This window comes from Amblyomma maculatum, chromosome 4 (genome assembly GCF_055883805.1).
Source record: "Amblyomma maculatum isolate TAMU_Amacu chromosome 4, ASM5588380v1, whole genome shotgun sequence".
NCBI classification, from domain to species: domain Eukaryota; kingdom Metazoa; phylum Arthropoda; class Arachnida; order Ixodida; family Ixodidae; genus Amblyomma; species Amblyomma maculatum.
The window spans coordinates 204,548,936-204,565,030 of record NC_139347.1 but is presented as its reverse complement, the minus strand read 5'-3'; the positions used below and the strand labels follow the sequence as shown (position 1 = coordinate 204,565,030).

Sequence of the window (16,095 nt, the reverse complement as noted above, 5' to 3'; positions counted from 1 at the left end):
ACAAAGAAAACAATGCTGTTTGATCTTGAGTTGACATAGGCGTATTTTGTACGTGCGCACCCTGTCGCAGTTATCAACATAAGGCCTGTAATCCACATTTTGCCACTAAAGAGTTGAAAGCGTTGTGGGTCACGTTTTTTTAGTCTAGTCAAAGCAAAGGAAAAAAAATATTGGTCATACTAAAATTAGAGTTGACACCAATGTGGATGAACTTCCGACAAGGTGAAGTATCGGTGGTCGACAGGGCCAAATTTTGGGGTACGGACGACGGGAAATCGGTGCCCTGATCTTGGCTCTCGGTTTCGGCTCGATGTCAATTCAAGGCTGCCGACAGCAGGAGCTAGATCCGTTTCATTCTTAACAGAGAAAAGTTGATATTCGATCGTTTTCAAGCACCCGCGAAAATTTTCAACTACGAAAACAACTAAGCAGCTGCATGTGCATTGCGCGGTACCAAACTCAGTCTAAGCCTTCTTGAAAAATTTTAGGATGACCATCAAAGCATTTGTTCCAGCCTCTTGCTAGCAACCATCGCATTAATGAAACTCCGCTCGTTAACAACTGCATAAACTTTACTTCCGCTAAAATTAGTTTGAGGTGAAAATACATTTAACTCAGCATCGGTATGCTGAGAATATGCAGGAATGTTCAAATATATAGTAAATATTATGCTTAATATGTTATGACGGGTTAAGACACACGGTAATGAAAAGTCAAAGGAATGTGAGGTGTATGCGGCAAGCGGTTTTTGTTCATGCGAAAAGCGCTCGTAATTTGCACTTTCATTGCGCGTACGAGACGCTAATTTATATGGCTCGCGGTACAGTCAAGCAAGTCGAATATCTTATTCGTGTCTTTATTCGATAACAGAGCGTGGAAAAAACGCAAACTTAAGAGCGCGTGCCAGCCAATTTCCCGGACGGCGAAGGAGCGCTGCCCAAAAAAGCGTGCCGTGTGCAGCGCGCGCAGGCGGTGGGCGAGGATATTCGAAGAGGAAAGTGCCAGAGTGGAGGAGAGTGTCGCTACTTTCAAATTATCGAGGGACTTTAATCTTAGGTTGCGTTCAGAGACACCTCTCGGAAACAATCGCCATTAAACCCGCTGAGAGGCAACCAGTGAGGAGAAAGAAGTTGCAGACCCTAGTGCTATGAATTAGAATTACGTGTGGTCAGAGATATAGTGAGGTGTTTATTATAGCATATAACTTGCCAATACCAAAAGAACAATAATAAATTGTTTTAAAAAATGAGTTGCAACTCATGTCGATGGACTTCAAAGCGGTCCCACTGCACTTCAAAGTTTTGGTAGGAATATCTGTACTGAAAATCCCAGACACAAACCAAGCAGAATAAATCCCAATTTTACTTCGTGTTCTGCCGCTGAAAGGTCCCGAATGATGCAGGCATATTCAAGAACCGACTTAATGTTAGTCTTGTGCAATACATTTTTTGTAGGCGAAAAAAGAGATCTGACATTTCGATGCAAAGCGTCCAAAGCTCTCGCAGCTCTGGATGCAACATAATCGACCTGTTTCTGAAGTCACCCTGAAGCGAGATGTGAACTATGTATTTGCAGTGAACCATTAAAAGCTGACTGAAAAGTTTTTTGTAGCGAGAGCTAGATTGGCCAGTCTCGCCATTTCGCCGTGCCTGTCCATGAAAAGAAGAAAAAGAAGACAGATAACTCTGTAGTTGGTAGAGGCAAACACCAACAGAGAGTTGCTAGAACAGAAGGTTCGTTCTGATCGTTGCAACGGTGGTGTGCCCTGGAGTTCGGCGTAGAGATGTCATACCACTAGAAATCCTCTACATCCAAATGAGAATACTCAACGACGAGAGGCAAGGGGTGCTCATACGGGAAGTGATTCCCCTAAGGCATAAATAAAGCTGAAACCACAAAGTAAACTGCTATGTGCAAAAGCTATGTCTTTACTTCCAAGCCGAACCTAAGCGTAGCCATGCAGATTGCTCTCATGTAACTCCAGGTTTAACCACAAGCTAAACCACAGCAAAATTTTCCTGTAATGAAATCAGCATTGTAAGCTACTTTAATGTCATTAAATGCTCTCAAAATGTTTGTCTTTGGTAACCCGTATTTGAAAACAATTGGTTATAACAATGACATTTCTTTGGCATATCAGTGTAGTTATACCTGAAATTATCAGCTATGATACCAAATTTTGGTTGCATGTTTTCTTGTTATTGATGCGCAAGATATTCCATATATGGCAATGCTTAAATACATTGTTACAAAAAGTAAAACACACAACCAAAAATGATGTCTATACTGCTTTAAAATATTGCTTTTAATGCACTAAGTTTGCTTTACAAATACACGTTAAGCTGTTCAGCTCATCATGGTTTTGGTGACGACTAAAACGAACAATATTTTGGAGGACAAACAAGACATGAGATAAACAGCGCCTGACCTGGCATGGAGGTATTGGGCCTGTCCTTTAAAAAATAGCACTGCGCTCCTATTTTTATTCATGCCTAATTTGTGTAGTATAACCCTAATCAGGAGTTGATGCAATAAGGAAGATAAACTTATGGTGATGCAGCAGTAGAAATACCACTATGGAATGGGAAGAGAAAACATCACTGCAAGAGAATGCCGACCGTTTTTATTTGTGAGACGAAAACCGGGCAAAAAAAGAGAAGCAAAAAACATCTTCAATCCACCCAGAATTGCAGTGTCTCATGACCTGAAACTGGAAATGAAAATAAATCCCATGCATTATGTACAGATACTTCGTGAGAAACACATCCCACCCAACAAGCAAAAAAAAAGCTGTGGTAAGACGGCCCTCTTCAACAAACATGCTCAAACATGAGACACATGTACAGTGAACATTTTATTGCAGCCAACGAGTACAACCTGTTCACAAAACCAGACAGAGCAACATACTTTGAAGTCAGAGAGAGCAACAAGCTTGTGCAAGGCATTTGATCAGAGAGATTACATGACAAGCACCATATGGCACAAATGTTCAACCATAGTTGCCACCAAAAGATCCCAGCAAAAATACTGTACACTCTGTACTAAATGCACATGTTCATATGATGTCCACTCGCATCATGTTGGCAGTCAAGTATGCATAAAATATTTAAAAAGCAGCATTTATAAAATGAAAGCTGGTTTAACCTACCTAAAGAAAATATAAAAAAACGATGTATATATTTGTTCGCTCTTAGTGTACACCTGTGCTGAGAGGTTGAGCGTTCAGAGTCGGCAGCACTAGGTGGGTAGCACAAGTTCACAACAGATGTCTGGTCCACAAAGTGCGCATTCCATAAGGTTCATCACTGCACGGTGCATGTACTACTCAGTATGCAAGTACATGATCATGAAAAATTTAGTGAATAGTATGCTGCGCTTTAGCAAGGGGGTCATTAAGAAACTGCACATACTATGCCTCAGAACTTTCATATGTAAGCACATGTCTGAGTCGCACATCACTGTGTTGTGAAAAAACAACAACTTACTCTTGGTTCCACTCTCACAATGCGTATGTCATAAACAATGCACAATAATTAAAAGCACCCTGTTCAACTTTGCACAAAGCCAGTAAGAAGCCACGTGGCTGAATACGACATTGTTCAATCTTTCTTTTTTTTCAGCCCAGATAAATGAATTCAGTTCTTGATTGGCGACATGCTCTGATATAAAATGCTGTAAAGAGCGATGACTTACAGAGCGGTCCCTGTTGTAGCCTTAATGCTCTTCACTCAAAGCGCTACCCTGTGAAAGCCTCAACACTAGGCAAATCCAGTCTTGGGTGACTTTAGATTTAAATATACAAAAGGCAATAGCGCACTTTCGTTGTATAAAAGGAGTAAACGGTACATAAAGACAGACATGTACACAGCACTCAGCATATAACACCAACTGCACTGGACTGGAGCTCCATGTGCAAAAACAGAGCAGTGTGCGTGCACATTTGTGCCAGAGAAGTAGCAGAGAGAAGCACACAACCAGCAACCACAACAGCAACACTGGCAGCTGAACCTGAACAACCAACTAGTGCACTACTAATGCGGACAGGTGCTTATGTTTCTGCTTTTGATTCAAGGTCAGCTATTGAATAAAGGTTATCATTGGGTTGTAAATAACCTCTCTTATAACAACCTCTGTTCTTTATGAATTTGTCTGCAACAGGTTTCAAGAACCTGTGATCTACAGTAATGCCCAAAAAGACATGTAAAGAAAATGATAGCACACATAGCAGTGTAAGCAAAGCTGAACAGTCTCCCAATCTGTTTGGCAGGTGCAGTGCAGCTACTGACTGCACCATGGTCTTTTTCCCTTTTCACAATGTGAAAATGCCCACTGCCAGTTAGATACATCTGCAAATAAGAGGCATTTCAAGTTGCTTGATATGAGTCAGGTGGGTAAAATTGGGGAACTTGTTACTGGTCACAGTGCAGGACCAAATATACCGACTGAATTTAAGGTCTGAATGCGAATGGGTCACCCTGTTCTGACACCTGAGGCCCCCATTGGCAGTGCACTAGCTGATACGAGATAGACACGGAGAGATTCACCAAGCTTGCATGAGACAACTACAACAGCAGTCGGATGTCAAAAGGATGAGAAAAAACATCTGCACGTTCACCAGCTCAGATCAAGCCAGCAGGTCGGGAATGGGCTCCGGGGGAGGTGGAAAGATACCTTTGGGAAATTCGGCATTCAGCATGGCCGCCAGCCATTTCTCGAATTCCTCCTGAGAGGCCAAGCTCACGCAGTTGCCAAAAAATGGCCGGTCCCTTGTCCTGCAAATTCAGAGACAAGTGTGGAATGCGAAACTGAAAGAGCAACATGAGGGGATTCGCGTGTGCAGCCATTTGTTACCACAACTGCTGCAAAGGTTGCCTTTACTTGGATGCATACTTTAGTGCATGCTGAATGAGAATGAAAATTACACTTGGGTGCATGTACTGTAATTACTCCCATAATGACCCCCACCCCTTCCTTTCCTTCTAGAATGTGAAAAAGAGGAAAAAAATGCGTTAGTCTCTAGCATGTCCTTCCATTTCGCACTGTCGCAGGCCACGTGCATTTCTTGGCAGTGCGCCAAGACGCTGCGCAGTAGCGATAACATTTTGACATGGCTTTTGTGGTGGGCATAGTGGGAAGAGGTGGGGGCTTGGCAGTGCACCAGGGGCCTTGACAGGAGTGCAGAAGGTGGCTTGCCCACCTCCTCCGGTTGTGCAAGCCTAGTTTTCAATATATGCAACTGCAATCTCGGCAGGCGTTGTCCACTGCCACAAAAATCAATGGAATGTGTGACAGCAGCAAACACTTTTCTAAGTGAACGATGCTAAAGCTGGCATCGCAGCTGACCTTGTGCTTTCGTGGATTGATGGGCGGAGGATTGAACCGATGGCTCTCACGGAAAAAAAGAAGTTGTTTTTCTTCCACAGCGAAAACTCCCCCGAAACAGGTTTAAATTTTTCTTAAAAAAAAAGTGAGTTCATTAGGCGAGTAATTATGGTGGTTCGCAAGCGACTAGTCGCTTCCAATCATCTTCCATTTGAAGCAGCAACCATGATAAAATCATCATTATGAAGAGCTTTTCCCACAATAAATATGATTTATCCTCTCCCATTGCTTTCTAACACCTAGATTTGATATTTGGAAAGCAGGTATTCAAAAATATTCCTATGCATTCTATTTTCATTTGAATCTTTTGTAATGCAAAACATTGCAAGTGCCAACACTACACTAATGGCTGCCTGCTCCACATCCAAGCATAGCAGCAACATTATCAATATCAATAACAGGAGAAACCACAAGTGCAGGAAGTGACTTGCTGTTCCGTGAGGCTCATCTCCTTGAATGTTCAAGGCCTTTCTAAACTACTATAATGAAACCAGTTATTAAAATTTAACTATAGCGCACCTTAATTTTAATGACAATGAATAGGCACAATTTCTTGTGGAGCTGTGCACAAGCAGAATTCATCACACAAGGTAGATGTGCATAACATGCATCAGATAAGGAAGAAATGGTCATCGCTTACCGTTTAATGTCTCCCTGGCGCATCACAAATGTGAAATTCCATCTGCAATGTCAAAAGCATAGTGATTAACCAATTTGATGACCGAGTAAACCAAAATGCAAGGAACACCAATTCGTTGCCGCTAATTTCAAGTTTCTCTTCATTTGCAGGATGGAACTTAATATAAGCAGAATTTAACTTAAAGGATAAAGCAGCTCGTGCCAGGTCAGGAAGCCCTTTGTCAGGTGTGCCTGTCAAAGGCAGGGAAATAGCTCTTATATACTATACAAATTGTTTTCCTTTACATGCTGGCAAAGGAAGTACGAAGAGGTGCACCAATATTTACTTGCTTATTTATGCATTACAAGCAAGTATAGTAAACCCTGGATAATTTCAACTCAGTTACTATGATACCCCATACAATTTAAAAAATTTCTGCAAAACCTGAATGGATATTTTGAAGCGGCGGCCTGCCCCAGCCTCCCCAATCAGAAGATATGGATCGTTGTGTGGGAATGTGCGATCCAGATTTCGTCACAAACCAATGAGGCGACAGCACCTCAGAGCAGTGCCGCAAAGTGATGCTTATGCTTGATGCGTAGTGGCACCCCAGCCCCGAAAAGTAACAGCATGAAACACCCCTCTATGGTAGGGCTCGTGGCTCTTCATCAAGGCCTGACTGAACGGCAACGGTGCACCCACTCGTTGCTCTTCTCCAGCTCGACCGTGGCCAAGGCAGCGTACGCAGAGCTGGTGCCGTTGCAGCACTTCCCAACTATAACAGCAGTGCGTGTCTACGGCACGACCATTCTTGCCCTGTGCCTGCCGCGGAGTCACTGCTCGCAACATCGACCTGCACTGTTTATTCCAGCAACGCGCCGCAGATAGAGTGCTTTGCCGGCACTGCGATAATTTTAAGTACTGTATTGAAAATCCGAGACCTCTTCAGAAAAAAACCATTCGAAATTCGTCTAGCATATTTGAAGTTAAGGTAACGAGGATGAGCAACACGTAGGTCCCGTAGGAGGTATGAGATTCCATACATTGAAAAGGGTATTTAATCTGTATACATATCAGCTAGATGGTAGAAATTTTGAACGGCGCTCTGTTCACCCTGCTTGTTTACACTGGAAATTGCTACTTTGGATGAGGTAACATGAGAGTAATTTCCAACATTAACCTCAGAGGCATGTGGTCACCACGGAATCCTAAACTACACAGCCGTGTAGGTTTGCCATTTGGGCTGAGTGTGGAAGGCAAGCTGGAGCATCATTTCAATGCAGCTATCTGCTGGCTCTAGCTTAGAGCATCACCGAGATGCCATCCTGTTAAAAACTATAAAATAAAGGGTACCGGTAGGATAAAGCAGGGGGTACCGCAGCGGTTCTCGAAATGAAGTTTTTTGCCTCACCTCAATGCTTTGCTGTGTTCAGTCAATATAAAAACCCACTTATTTCGAACATCTTTTTTTCGTGGTTCTAACAACTTCAAATGAATGAGGTTTTACTACGTACAGCCTCCATGAGGGGCATTAATGTGACGGTGATGAACAAACCATGCGATACTTACACCACATTCGGAACAAGTAAAATACCCCCCTCCCCCCACTAAAAATTTACGATATTAAAGCAAAGATGTAAAGAGAACAACAAGATTGACAAACTGGCAGGCATGCAATAAATATATAGAGACCAAGCTGCAGCAATAGAAGGCCCGATAAGTAGAACCTACTTGGAAGGTGGGCTCCGCCGAGATTCACATCCCATGAACCAGAGAACATCTTCAATATTCCATTGGTTTAGGAGCTGACTAGCCTGCAAACATGTCTGCCGTCATTTGAATGCTGGGTCACAACACAGACAAGCACAAGCTGCTAAAACGGACTGGCAGTTCAATTCATGTACCATAACATCAATACAGGGCCACACCTTTCGGCCCTGGCAGCATAAGGCACAGCACGACAATGTACACAGGGCCCATTATTTGTGGGTAAATGATGGTTTCATTTGATCCTTGCACCCCACGAAGGTTTCTTGACAATTTGACAATTTGGTCAAATCCTAGAACAATTTATTCAGTCAACTGTAACAGTTTTAACTTTCTTTTACAACTTCATTTACTGTGTAGAAAGTTTGGAAAGCATGTTTGGATACGAGAGCCGACAACATAGGCTGAAAAGGGGTGTTTCTTTAACGAGGTCCTGCTCCAAGGTGGTCAGGCCCTTAAATATGACTGCTGTGATGACCACTGTCTTTGCTGTGTATATACAGAAGCAAAGTCCAGAGTTCTGAGACAGGCAAGGCAATGCATGCAATGAAATATGTGAAAGCTCGTTGTTTCAAACTTAATATAATTAGAATTTTGGGACACTTTGAACTCCATGACTCGGTCCCGCCAAACTCCAGAGAAGTCTATGTAAAAACAAATGCTAAAAAAAAAAGAAAAGTTTTCTTAAACTTGAGTCTGCTCCCCCAAAGATAATTTGAACATGAGCCCTCTTGCCTGGGCAGTCTGGTATCCTGCACATGCCCAGAAAACTCCCTTGTGGTAAGGTAGCAAAGTCATGGAGCTGCATCAACTCCAGGAGACGGTGAGAGCACAGAAAGGAGGTAAAATGAATAATATTAACAGTAGCTGTGTGCGAATATTTGCAGTCTGAAATATGAATAAAATATGTTTGTTATAAGATTTGAAAAATTCATATTAAGAGCTTTCCTAATATTCGAACACTTTCAATTAGTCTAAAGTCTTTGGATACAGTAAACTCGTTATTTCAGCTTTCTAGGAAGCAGAAAAAATGAGTTATCGAACGGGCGTGAAAAAAGAAAAAAAAAACGCTCCACTGCGCTTTGTGGATGCTTAATGGCACAGTCCAGACGGTGAAGCATGCTGAAGCATGTAGTGCAGCAAAACTGTACATGACTAGCACGCAGTTTCAGCGTACTCGAAGTATGTGAATGCACAAATCATGGGATACACGTGTAGGCGTTGAAACAGCAAAGCGCCATCTCAAAATAAAAATGGAACAACACTAATGAGCTGAGCAGCATCTAAATCTGTGCAAACTGGCCAATGCTCTCGCCTGACTGCCGCCATGGGATCATGTTAAGTTTTCAGGTTTGTGGATGTCTATTTCAGGATCGCTGGCTGTGTGGGTCGTACCTCAACGCAATCCCTCATTCTAATTGACCGAAGCGAGCCTGTTTAGTGAGCCAAGATCCCGCACCTTGTTCAGGCAAATTAACTGATATTAAGATTTTACTACACCATGCTCAATTCTGAAATAAACCAAGGTGAACAATGATTGCACTTTTTCAGTGGCGTTGCTAAGGTCACCTGCACCTGGTGCAGGTCACCCTAGCATACACACATACAGAGGACCGGTCCAACATTAAAATGGCGTACAGTCTCTGGCATAAACTAAGGCATGCATTTTCAAGCACTCACAACAGAAAAATTCGAGGACACTTTGGCGACTAAAGTGATCAAAGGCGAAAGCCTCAGTACTGCATTCTGCTACGCGACTGTTGCGCATGTAGCGATGAATGCTGCTACGGATAAAGCAAGCGACAACTCTTTCACATTCTGTGATTGCATTTATTCACTGAATTCTGCTTGGCAGCGACGAGATCGTGCTTCTTGTATCTTCACAGCTGTCTAAGTTTACTGTTGTGTGGTTGATTTTACCGGGTGCACGGCATTCATTAGTAACGAATTGATTAATCATGCAAATATTACTAATTAGCAATTCATTAGTAATCATTATTTATTTAATTGGTTAGTCATTAATTAGTAAACAGTAATTATATTTTAATTAGCCAATAATTAGTTGTTGATCATTGACTGGCATAAGACCACCACATAAGGAACGCATTCGCGTATACTGTGGTGGTGCTTTGTGATTGGTCGAGACCTACATGACGTCATCCCGTCTCGACCAATCAGAGCCGCCACAAAAGCATGACACTTTTGCTGACGATGGCCATGACGCAATAAATAATTCGTTTTACGAGAAGATCATATTTGCCAGTCAGTGTCTCAGCGGCACCAATGCGTGTCTTTCCGCATCTTTACGCAATAATTCATTTCGCCCCCACCTTTTCTCCTCTCACTGCCCAGCTGCACCCCCTTGAGCGCGGCATTCGGTGCGGACCACACCCCCCTCGCAACGCCACTGCACCTTTTATTTCCATTTTTCTTTAACTGATACAATTTTGGATATTTGAAGGCAATTTCTCATATTCATAATCAATTCAATTAAAAATTTCAATATTCGCACACCCCTAATTAACGGAAAACAGAGTGCAAAAGGAAGTGTGAATAGCGTGTCTTTCGTTAATAGCAATGCACCAACTAGCCCAGACCAAAGTCCTAAATCCGATAAAATGGTGTTCCAATAAATGCATTAAACAGACGCCATGATCAGCACAGCATCCACCTTTTGCACTTTATCCCGAATGCTCACATTAGAGCAGGTGAAACTTAATTCTTTCTTGCATTCTTAACCTGCTGACTCACACTGCTCCTCTTGGCTAGAAATCGTGTAAAAATGCATCTGCTTTACCAAATAAAACTTCCTCACTTGCACTGTAAACTCTCGAAAAGTACAGGCTACATCCTACCCGTTCTGCAGGAACAATTAAATGAGGACTCATTTATATAATAAGTGTATTCTGCTCCATTCCAAGCACAAAATATGCCACAAAGCTGCCTCCATCGTCATCTCCTGCTATCTTTCGACAGCGTGGGGACAATAAACAACATCCTCGATGTCCTTTAACGAGGGCCTGCCGTCCATCATAGGCAAGTCGAAGTTTGAGGCTGCTCCTTCAGAGTGATAGTCCGGATTAAGTTTGTTTTTCTTATTTGACGGTACCTTCCCATCTGACAGTTTTCGCTGCTTTGTAGGTGGCTTTGATAGGTAGGAAGGCAGGTTAAGGAAAACCTTCGTTACGCATCCTTCAGCGAAACTCTATTTATACCTCTCAATTTTATCTTTTGTGAAAATGAAGGTCGTACACATGTGACTTGACAGAAATCTTTTCGTCAACTGACGGAATCGCACGATCCCATAAAGCACGGAGGCCCGCATCATGCGGAGCCAATAGAAAATGTCTCGCAGTCTTGTTGCTCCTGTAACCCCTCGCGTAGCCTCAATTGCAGCAGATCAGCATGGTATTTATAGCACCTTCAATTGTGTATGCAAGCACAGACAGCACAAGCAACAATCACGGCTGCAACCGCATTGCCCTCCATGCTGCACGCACCGTATGAGTCCAACCACCGAACGGACCAGCTAAAGTCTGGTATGACTGCAGTGCCCCTCAAAGCAGCGAAACAGCTCTCAGTTTGGCAACTGGCCCTATTTCTATTAACATTGAGTAAAATTAAATCATTGAATTGGCCCCCTCAATTTTAAACACAAATAATTTAAATTGTTGGCGCTCCAGCGGCCAATCCCCATGTAAGGCTATGGCTCACAACTGCATTAATTTGGATGTTATGTCAACCACTGGTTAATTCGAACAGGCTCACAGCGGTACGCTGCATCAAGGTATGAGAGTATACTTCTTATATCTTGATACTATACGTAAGAGGTCATGAAAATAGCCTTCTCAAACCTGAATTCCATTCTGCAGTCGACCATGTGCGCAAATGCTAGTGCATTGAAGAATAGATGCCACATCTTTAAAAAGATGCCGAATGTTTAGTTTATTTTTGGTTTTATAAGCATGGGCAACCATGGCAATGATGGCTATTGGCTGTGCATCAGCCAGCCAACCATGACCAGCAGCATGCAGTTTCGAATGCTGAATGATGGTAATGCACATTTCCTTTGCTTCTATTTGCGCGGTTCTTCCATAGTTCCATAAATGTCCACTCGTCAAGTGTCATTCACACCCAATTTGGTGAGCATCCTGGCTGGTAGATCTTTCTGGAACACCGATGAGGGCAAAAACTCCACATCGGCTTCCGCAATTTTCGTCGGGTAGGCCGGAAATGTTGCCTGTACCCTAAAAATTTTGTGTGTATATTATCTTTACTTTCACCTAGGTGGGCCCTTTTCGGGCATTTTATGCTCGATCTCCGATTCTGCCTAGTGGGAGCTCTGCTAAGCCTAATGAGAGCTAGTGCCAACATCGCATTTACCCCAGCGGGGTAGAAGTAATAAATCCTTTTCACCACCACCACCACTATCGTGTTGCACTGAGAAGGATGCCGGGGACAAGATTTTGAAGAATGGTGTTTGTGACACTGTTCTCATCCCAGACGCAGGTAGCATTGTCCTGTCTTCCGCTAAATAAACACGCCAAATATGCGCCAAGAAGTTTTCATGGCACAATGCGATAACTTTAATATCTTTCCCTGTTCTCCAAAGTTCTAAATAATGAGTCTTTACTGTAATTCCAACACATTAGCAATATATATACCTGCTGTGACATGCAATTTTTTTGGTGCTGGCTGCCATTTACCGATTGTTGGCAGAACTGATTGGCATAAATGAAAAAGAAAATTGGCTGTCTTATACTAAATCACTTGCCAACAGCAAATTATTTTTCCTTGAAGATCCTGAATGACCCGACTGTTAGTTGCATAGCCTGGTACATATCCCAATTTCATCCCGAAAATAGCATCGATTTTTAATTGCTGAACACAGCAATTAGGAAAAGTTAAAAAGAAAGAAGGGCCTATGGATTTTTTCAGAAAGGTGAAAAGGTGCTGCCATATTGGACACCGGGCTGTGCTCATTGCACAGGGAAAGAGTAGAAAATCTAGCTATCCCATGCACACCCTGCTACCAAAGAAAACTGGTTCTTTGAGGACCATGAAGAAGTCTTTACTAACTGTTTGGTTTGGTTTGCAAAGTTTAACATCCCGAAGCGACTCAGGCTATGAGAATAGAGGTCTGAAAATTTCCACCACCTGGGGTTCTTTAATGTGCACTGACATTGCACAGCACATAGACACCACTCTATTTCCCCTCTGTCGGAATGCAGCCACCAGCGGTGGGTTCGAATCCAGGTACCCCAGTGCAGTAGTTGGGCATCTTAATCACTCCGCCACTGCGGCGGGATCTATATTGCGTGCTTTAATGTTATTTATCTTAAACAGAAAAGAAAACTATGAGACTAAAATTAACATTACACCATTAGGAGCAGTTCTGCCCGTTTTATAAGTAGGCTCTTAGTCAACCTAACAGAACCTTAAAATGGTTGAATCAGCTTTAGGAGTTATTAAAAATGCTAATAAATAATAGTTATGTAGCGATGATGACACCATCAGTACATTCGAACCTGAACATAACAAACCTGGTTTGGTTTGGTTTGTTGGGTTTAACGTCCCACAGCAACTCAGGCTGTGAGAGACGCCGTAGTGGAGGCCTCCGGAAATTTCGACCACCTGGGGTTCTTTAACGTGCACTGATATCGCACAGCACACGGGCACCTTTGCTTCTCGCCTCCATCGAAAAGCGGCCGCGGAGGCCAGAATTCGATCCCGCATCCTTGGGAACAGTAGTCTAGCGCCGTAACCACTGCGCCACCCCGTCCACATATCGTTAACGAATCCAGGTTCCTAATGTTGTTGTTGTGGCTGTAGGAAGAAGGAACCGAAAATGCACGGGCCTGCTACTGGCTCTGTAGCTTAGCCACCTATGCTGCCTCGTGCGGACAGAAGAGAAAATAGAGAAGAAAGGAAAAAGAAGAGGGAGAAATAGACGCGCGCCGCAACAACAACCGTTGTCCACCACCAAAGCAGTGGAGGGTGCAATGACGGATAAACAAATTATTCCATATATGCCCCGCGCACCACCTGTAGAGGCGCTACTGAATGCCACCTACTGGTGGCTGTGGAAAGCACAGGCAGACAAAGCACAGTCCTCGGCTGCACCATTGCTGCAGCAAGCGAGGCAGAAGTTCGCACATGTGTTCTGCCATTAGTGCGGGTGCATGCCGATTATTTCCACGGCAACAGCGTCCGAAAATGAAATGAATTACTCCAAAGTGGACTTCTGTCAAAGCCGCAGTCGGTCTTTTGCCCGAAGCGGAACAACTCGACCCGCGTTCACACAAAATGCATGCATCAAACAAGAGTCACCAAGATCGGCTACGCCGTAAGCTTATCATGAGCACCGTCCCTCTTTTTTGCATTTTAAAATCAATACCCACGCTTGCATTGTGTTTGAAGAAAAGCTGATAGCGCACAAGTTAAGTGCACTTACGAAGAGTGTCACTCGCTATATGTACACTTTGCCCAATCTAAACTCCGCAAGTGGAGTGCACTCGCAGAAGAGTACACTTTGATTGAAATACGTTGTGGGGAATGCACTTTCTGGCCGAGTGTGTAGCCTTGTCACCAGCAATTTAATTGGTATAAAATGTAGTGTAAAAATGGACGCAGAAGTTCATTTTAGTTATTTAATAGCATTTTATAAAATGATTCGGTTCTAGTGGCGTCAGATCATCGTCTGATTCTGCGTCATCGCACGTCGCCGTTGTGGGGCTCCGCAGCCCCTTTAGGTGTTTTAAACCGCGCGCGCCTTTCTATTTGTATTGTTTGCACGGGCAGCACGAGTGCGCATGAGCAAGCAGATAATCTTGGGGGGCGTGATGTTAGCGGCGACAGACGAGGGTAGATAAGCGCCTCAGAAGCGAGGCGCGGGGCTTTTTTACCTCGGCGGAAAGGCCGGCGCGGGGCAACCGGCGAGCGTCATGGGCCAGCAGGGTGTGCACGGACGACTGAAAGAAGATCGCCGACGCGAAGATGGAAGCAGTGCCTGCAGGAACAGCCTAGGCGTATTTCTGTGAGTTGCTGTGCCGCGAGGAGCAATCTTTCTTGTGTTGCCGTTAGTGCTTTGGCCCCATTGCTCATTTTATTTGCTCCGCAGTGTGTTTTGTTTCGCCACGGTAAGGCCCTGACATTCTTCCCGCTTTCCGTTGGTGTTCTATTGTCGCGCGCATGAGCAGCCTGTTCTCAGCACAGTAGCGCCTTATGTTTCTCTGTTTTGCTTTTTTTGTTTATCCGGAATAAACCGGTGTTTTTAAGAGACTGGATTTGTCACTCGTCGGGCGAGACATTGGCTCGCGGACCCGTTTTTTGAAGCCGAGGCCTTCACCGTGTTGGTCTGCATAGGCTAGGAAGCTGTCTCGGCTGGTCTTGACCTGATATGTTTTAGAAATACACTTAATACGCTGTTATAATTTTCGTTTACATTGACAAAAAATAGGCTATGTTTGTATTTATTTAAATTCAATGCACAGCAATCAATTTTGGAATATTTTTTTCTTTTTAATGTACATCTTTAAGAAATGAGCTGTTTGTCCGTCACCATTTTTTTTACTGCGAGTGCACTCTGTTTTCCCGTTTAGCACCACGTATGTCCAAGTGTGACTCGAAGCACTCGGAAGTACCAGAAGCGCACTTAACTTGCGTGCTTGATAGGGGTATTAGTTTCCCTGGAGTGCAACATGGTGTTGTTTCGCGTGCCTGATCAAGCAACCGTTAAATGTTGTGCGAAACAGGCGCTTTCATGGCACGCTTGTGTACAGGAAAACGTGCTGGACTAATCGAAAATAATTTGCACCACCTTTATTGATTTCGACATGATTGTAACGTGTCATTGAAATAGCAACAGCACATTGATTGCAGCTGAAACGGTGACTATTTTAAGTAGCGCCAGTTTTTGGTGCAACTGCCTCCCCGCATGCTGTCCCCTCTTGAGCTCAGTTTGATACTGTAGAGGAGAGCTCCGCACAGCTGGACCGCCACCATGGCAGATGAAAATCGCACATAACGGTTGTGGCATTATCTGTTACTGCTTTTGAATGTAAGCTTAAAAAGCGAGCATTGCAACCCCGGCTGCCCAGAAGTACCTTCATACATTTTCATGTCCAATCGCTAAACGCTAGCTATTTACACCAATAATTCGCGATGCCTACATGCGTAGCTTGTACGTGTCGCAAGTCGCGCTTGATATGAAACAAGAAAGCTGTAAGGCATACAGTGATTGTTTCACCTCTTAAACTTGCATGGTAAATGCATTTCAAATGCATGCTTTCTTTTTTTTTTTTTAACGGCTGGAATCACAGCATTTT

General features: G+C 43.5%; 1 protein-coding gene across 2 annotated transcripts in view; it reads right to left on the bottom strand.

Annotated features, from left to right (window-relative positions):
* Positions 1–2,841: 2,841 nt before the first annotated feature.
* RhoGAP15B (RhoGAP_ARAP and RA_ARAPs domain-containing protein RhoGAP15B) overlaps positions 2,842–16,095 on the bottom strand; it is a 119,733-nt gene continuing 106,479 nt past the window's right edge. For both annotated transcript variants that reach the window (XM_084602935.1, XM_084602936.1), the window contains 3 exons: positions 7,733–7,815; positions 6,023–6,064; positions 2,842–4,772 (listed from right to left, as the gene is read on the bottom strand). In XM_084602935.1, the coding sequence (XP_084459061.1) occupies positions 4,625–4,772; positions 6,023–6,064; positions 7,733–7,815 (273 nt within the window). In that variant the 3' untranslated portion in view covers positions 2,842–4,624. The remainder of the gene's footprint in view (positions 4,773–6,022; positions 6,065–7,732; positions 7,816–16,095) is intronic.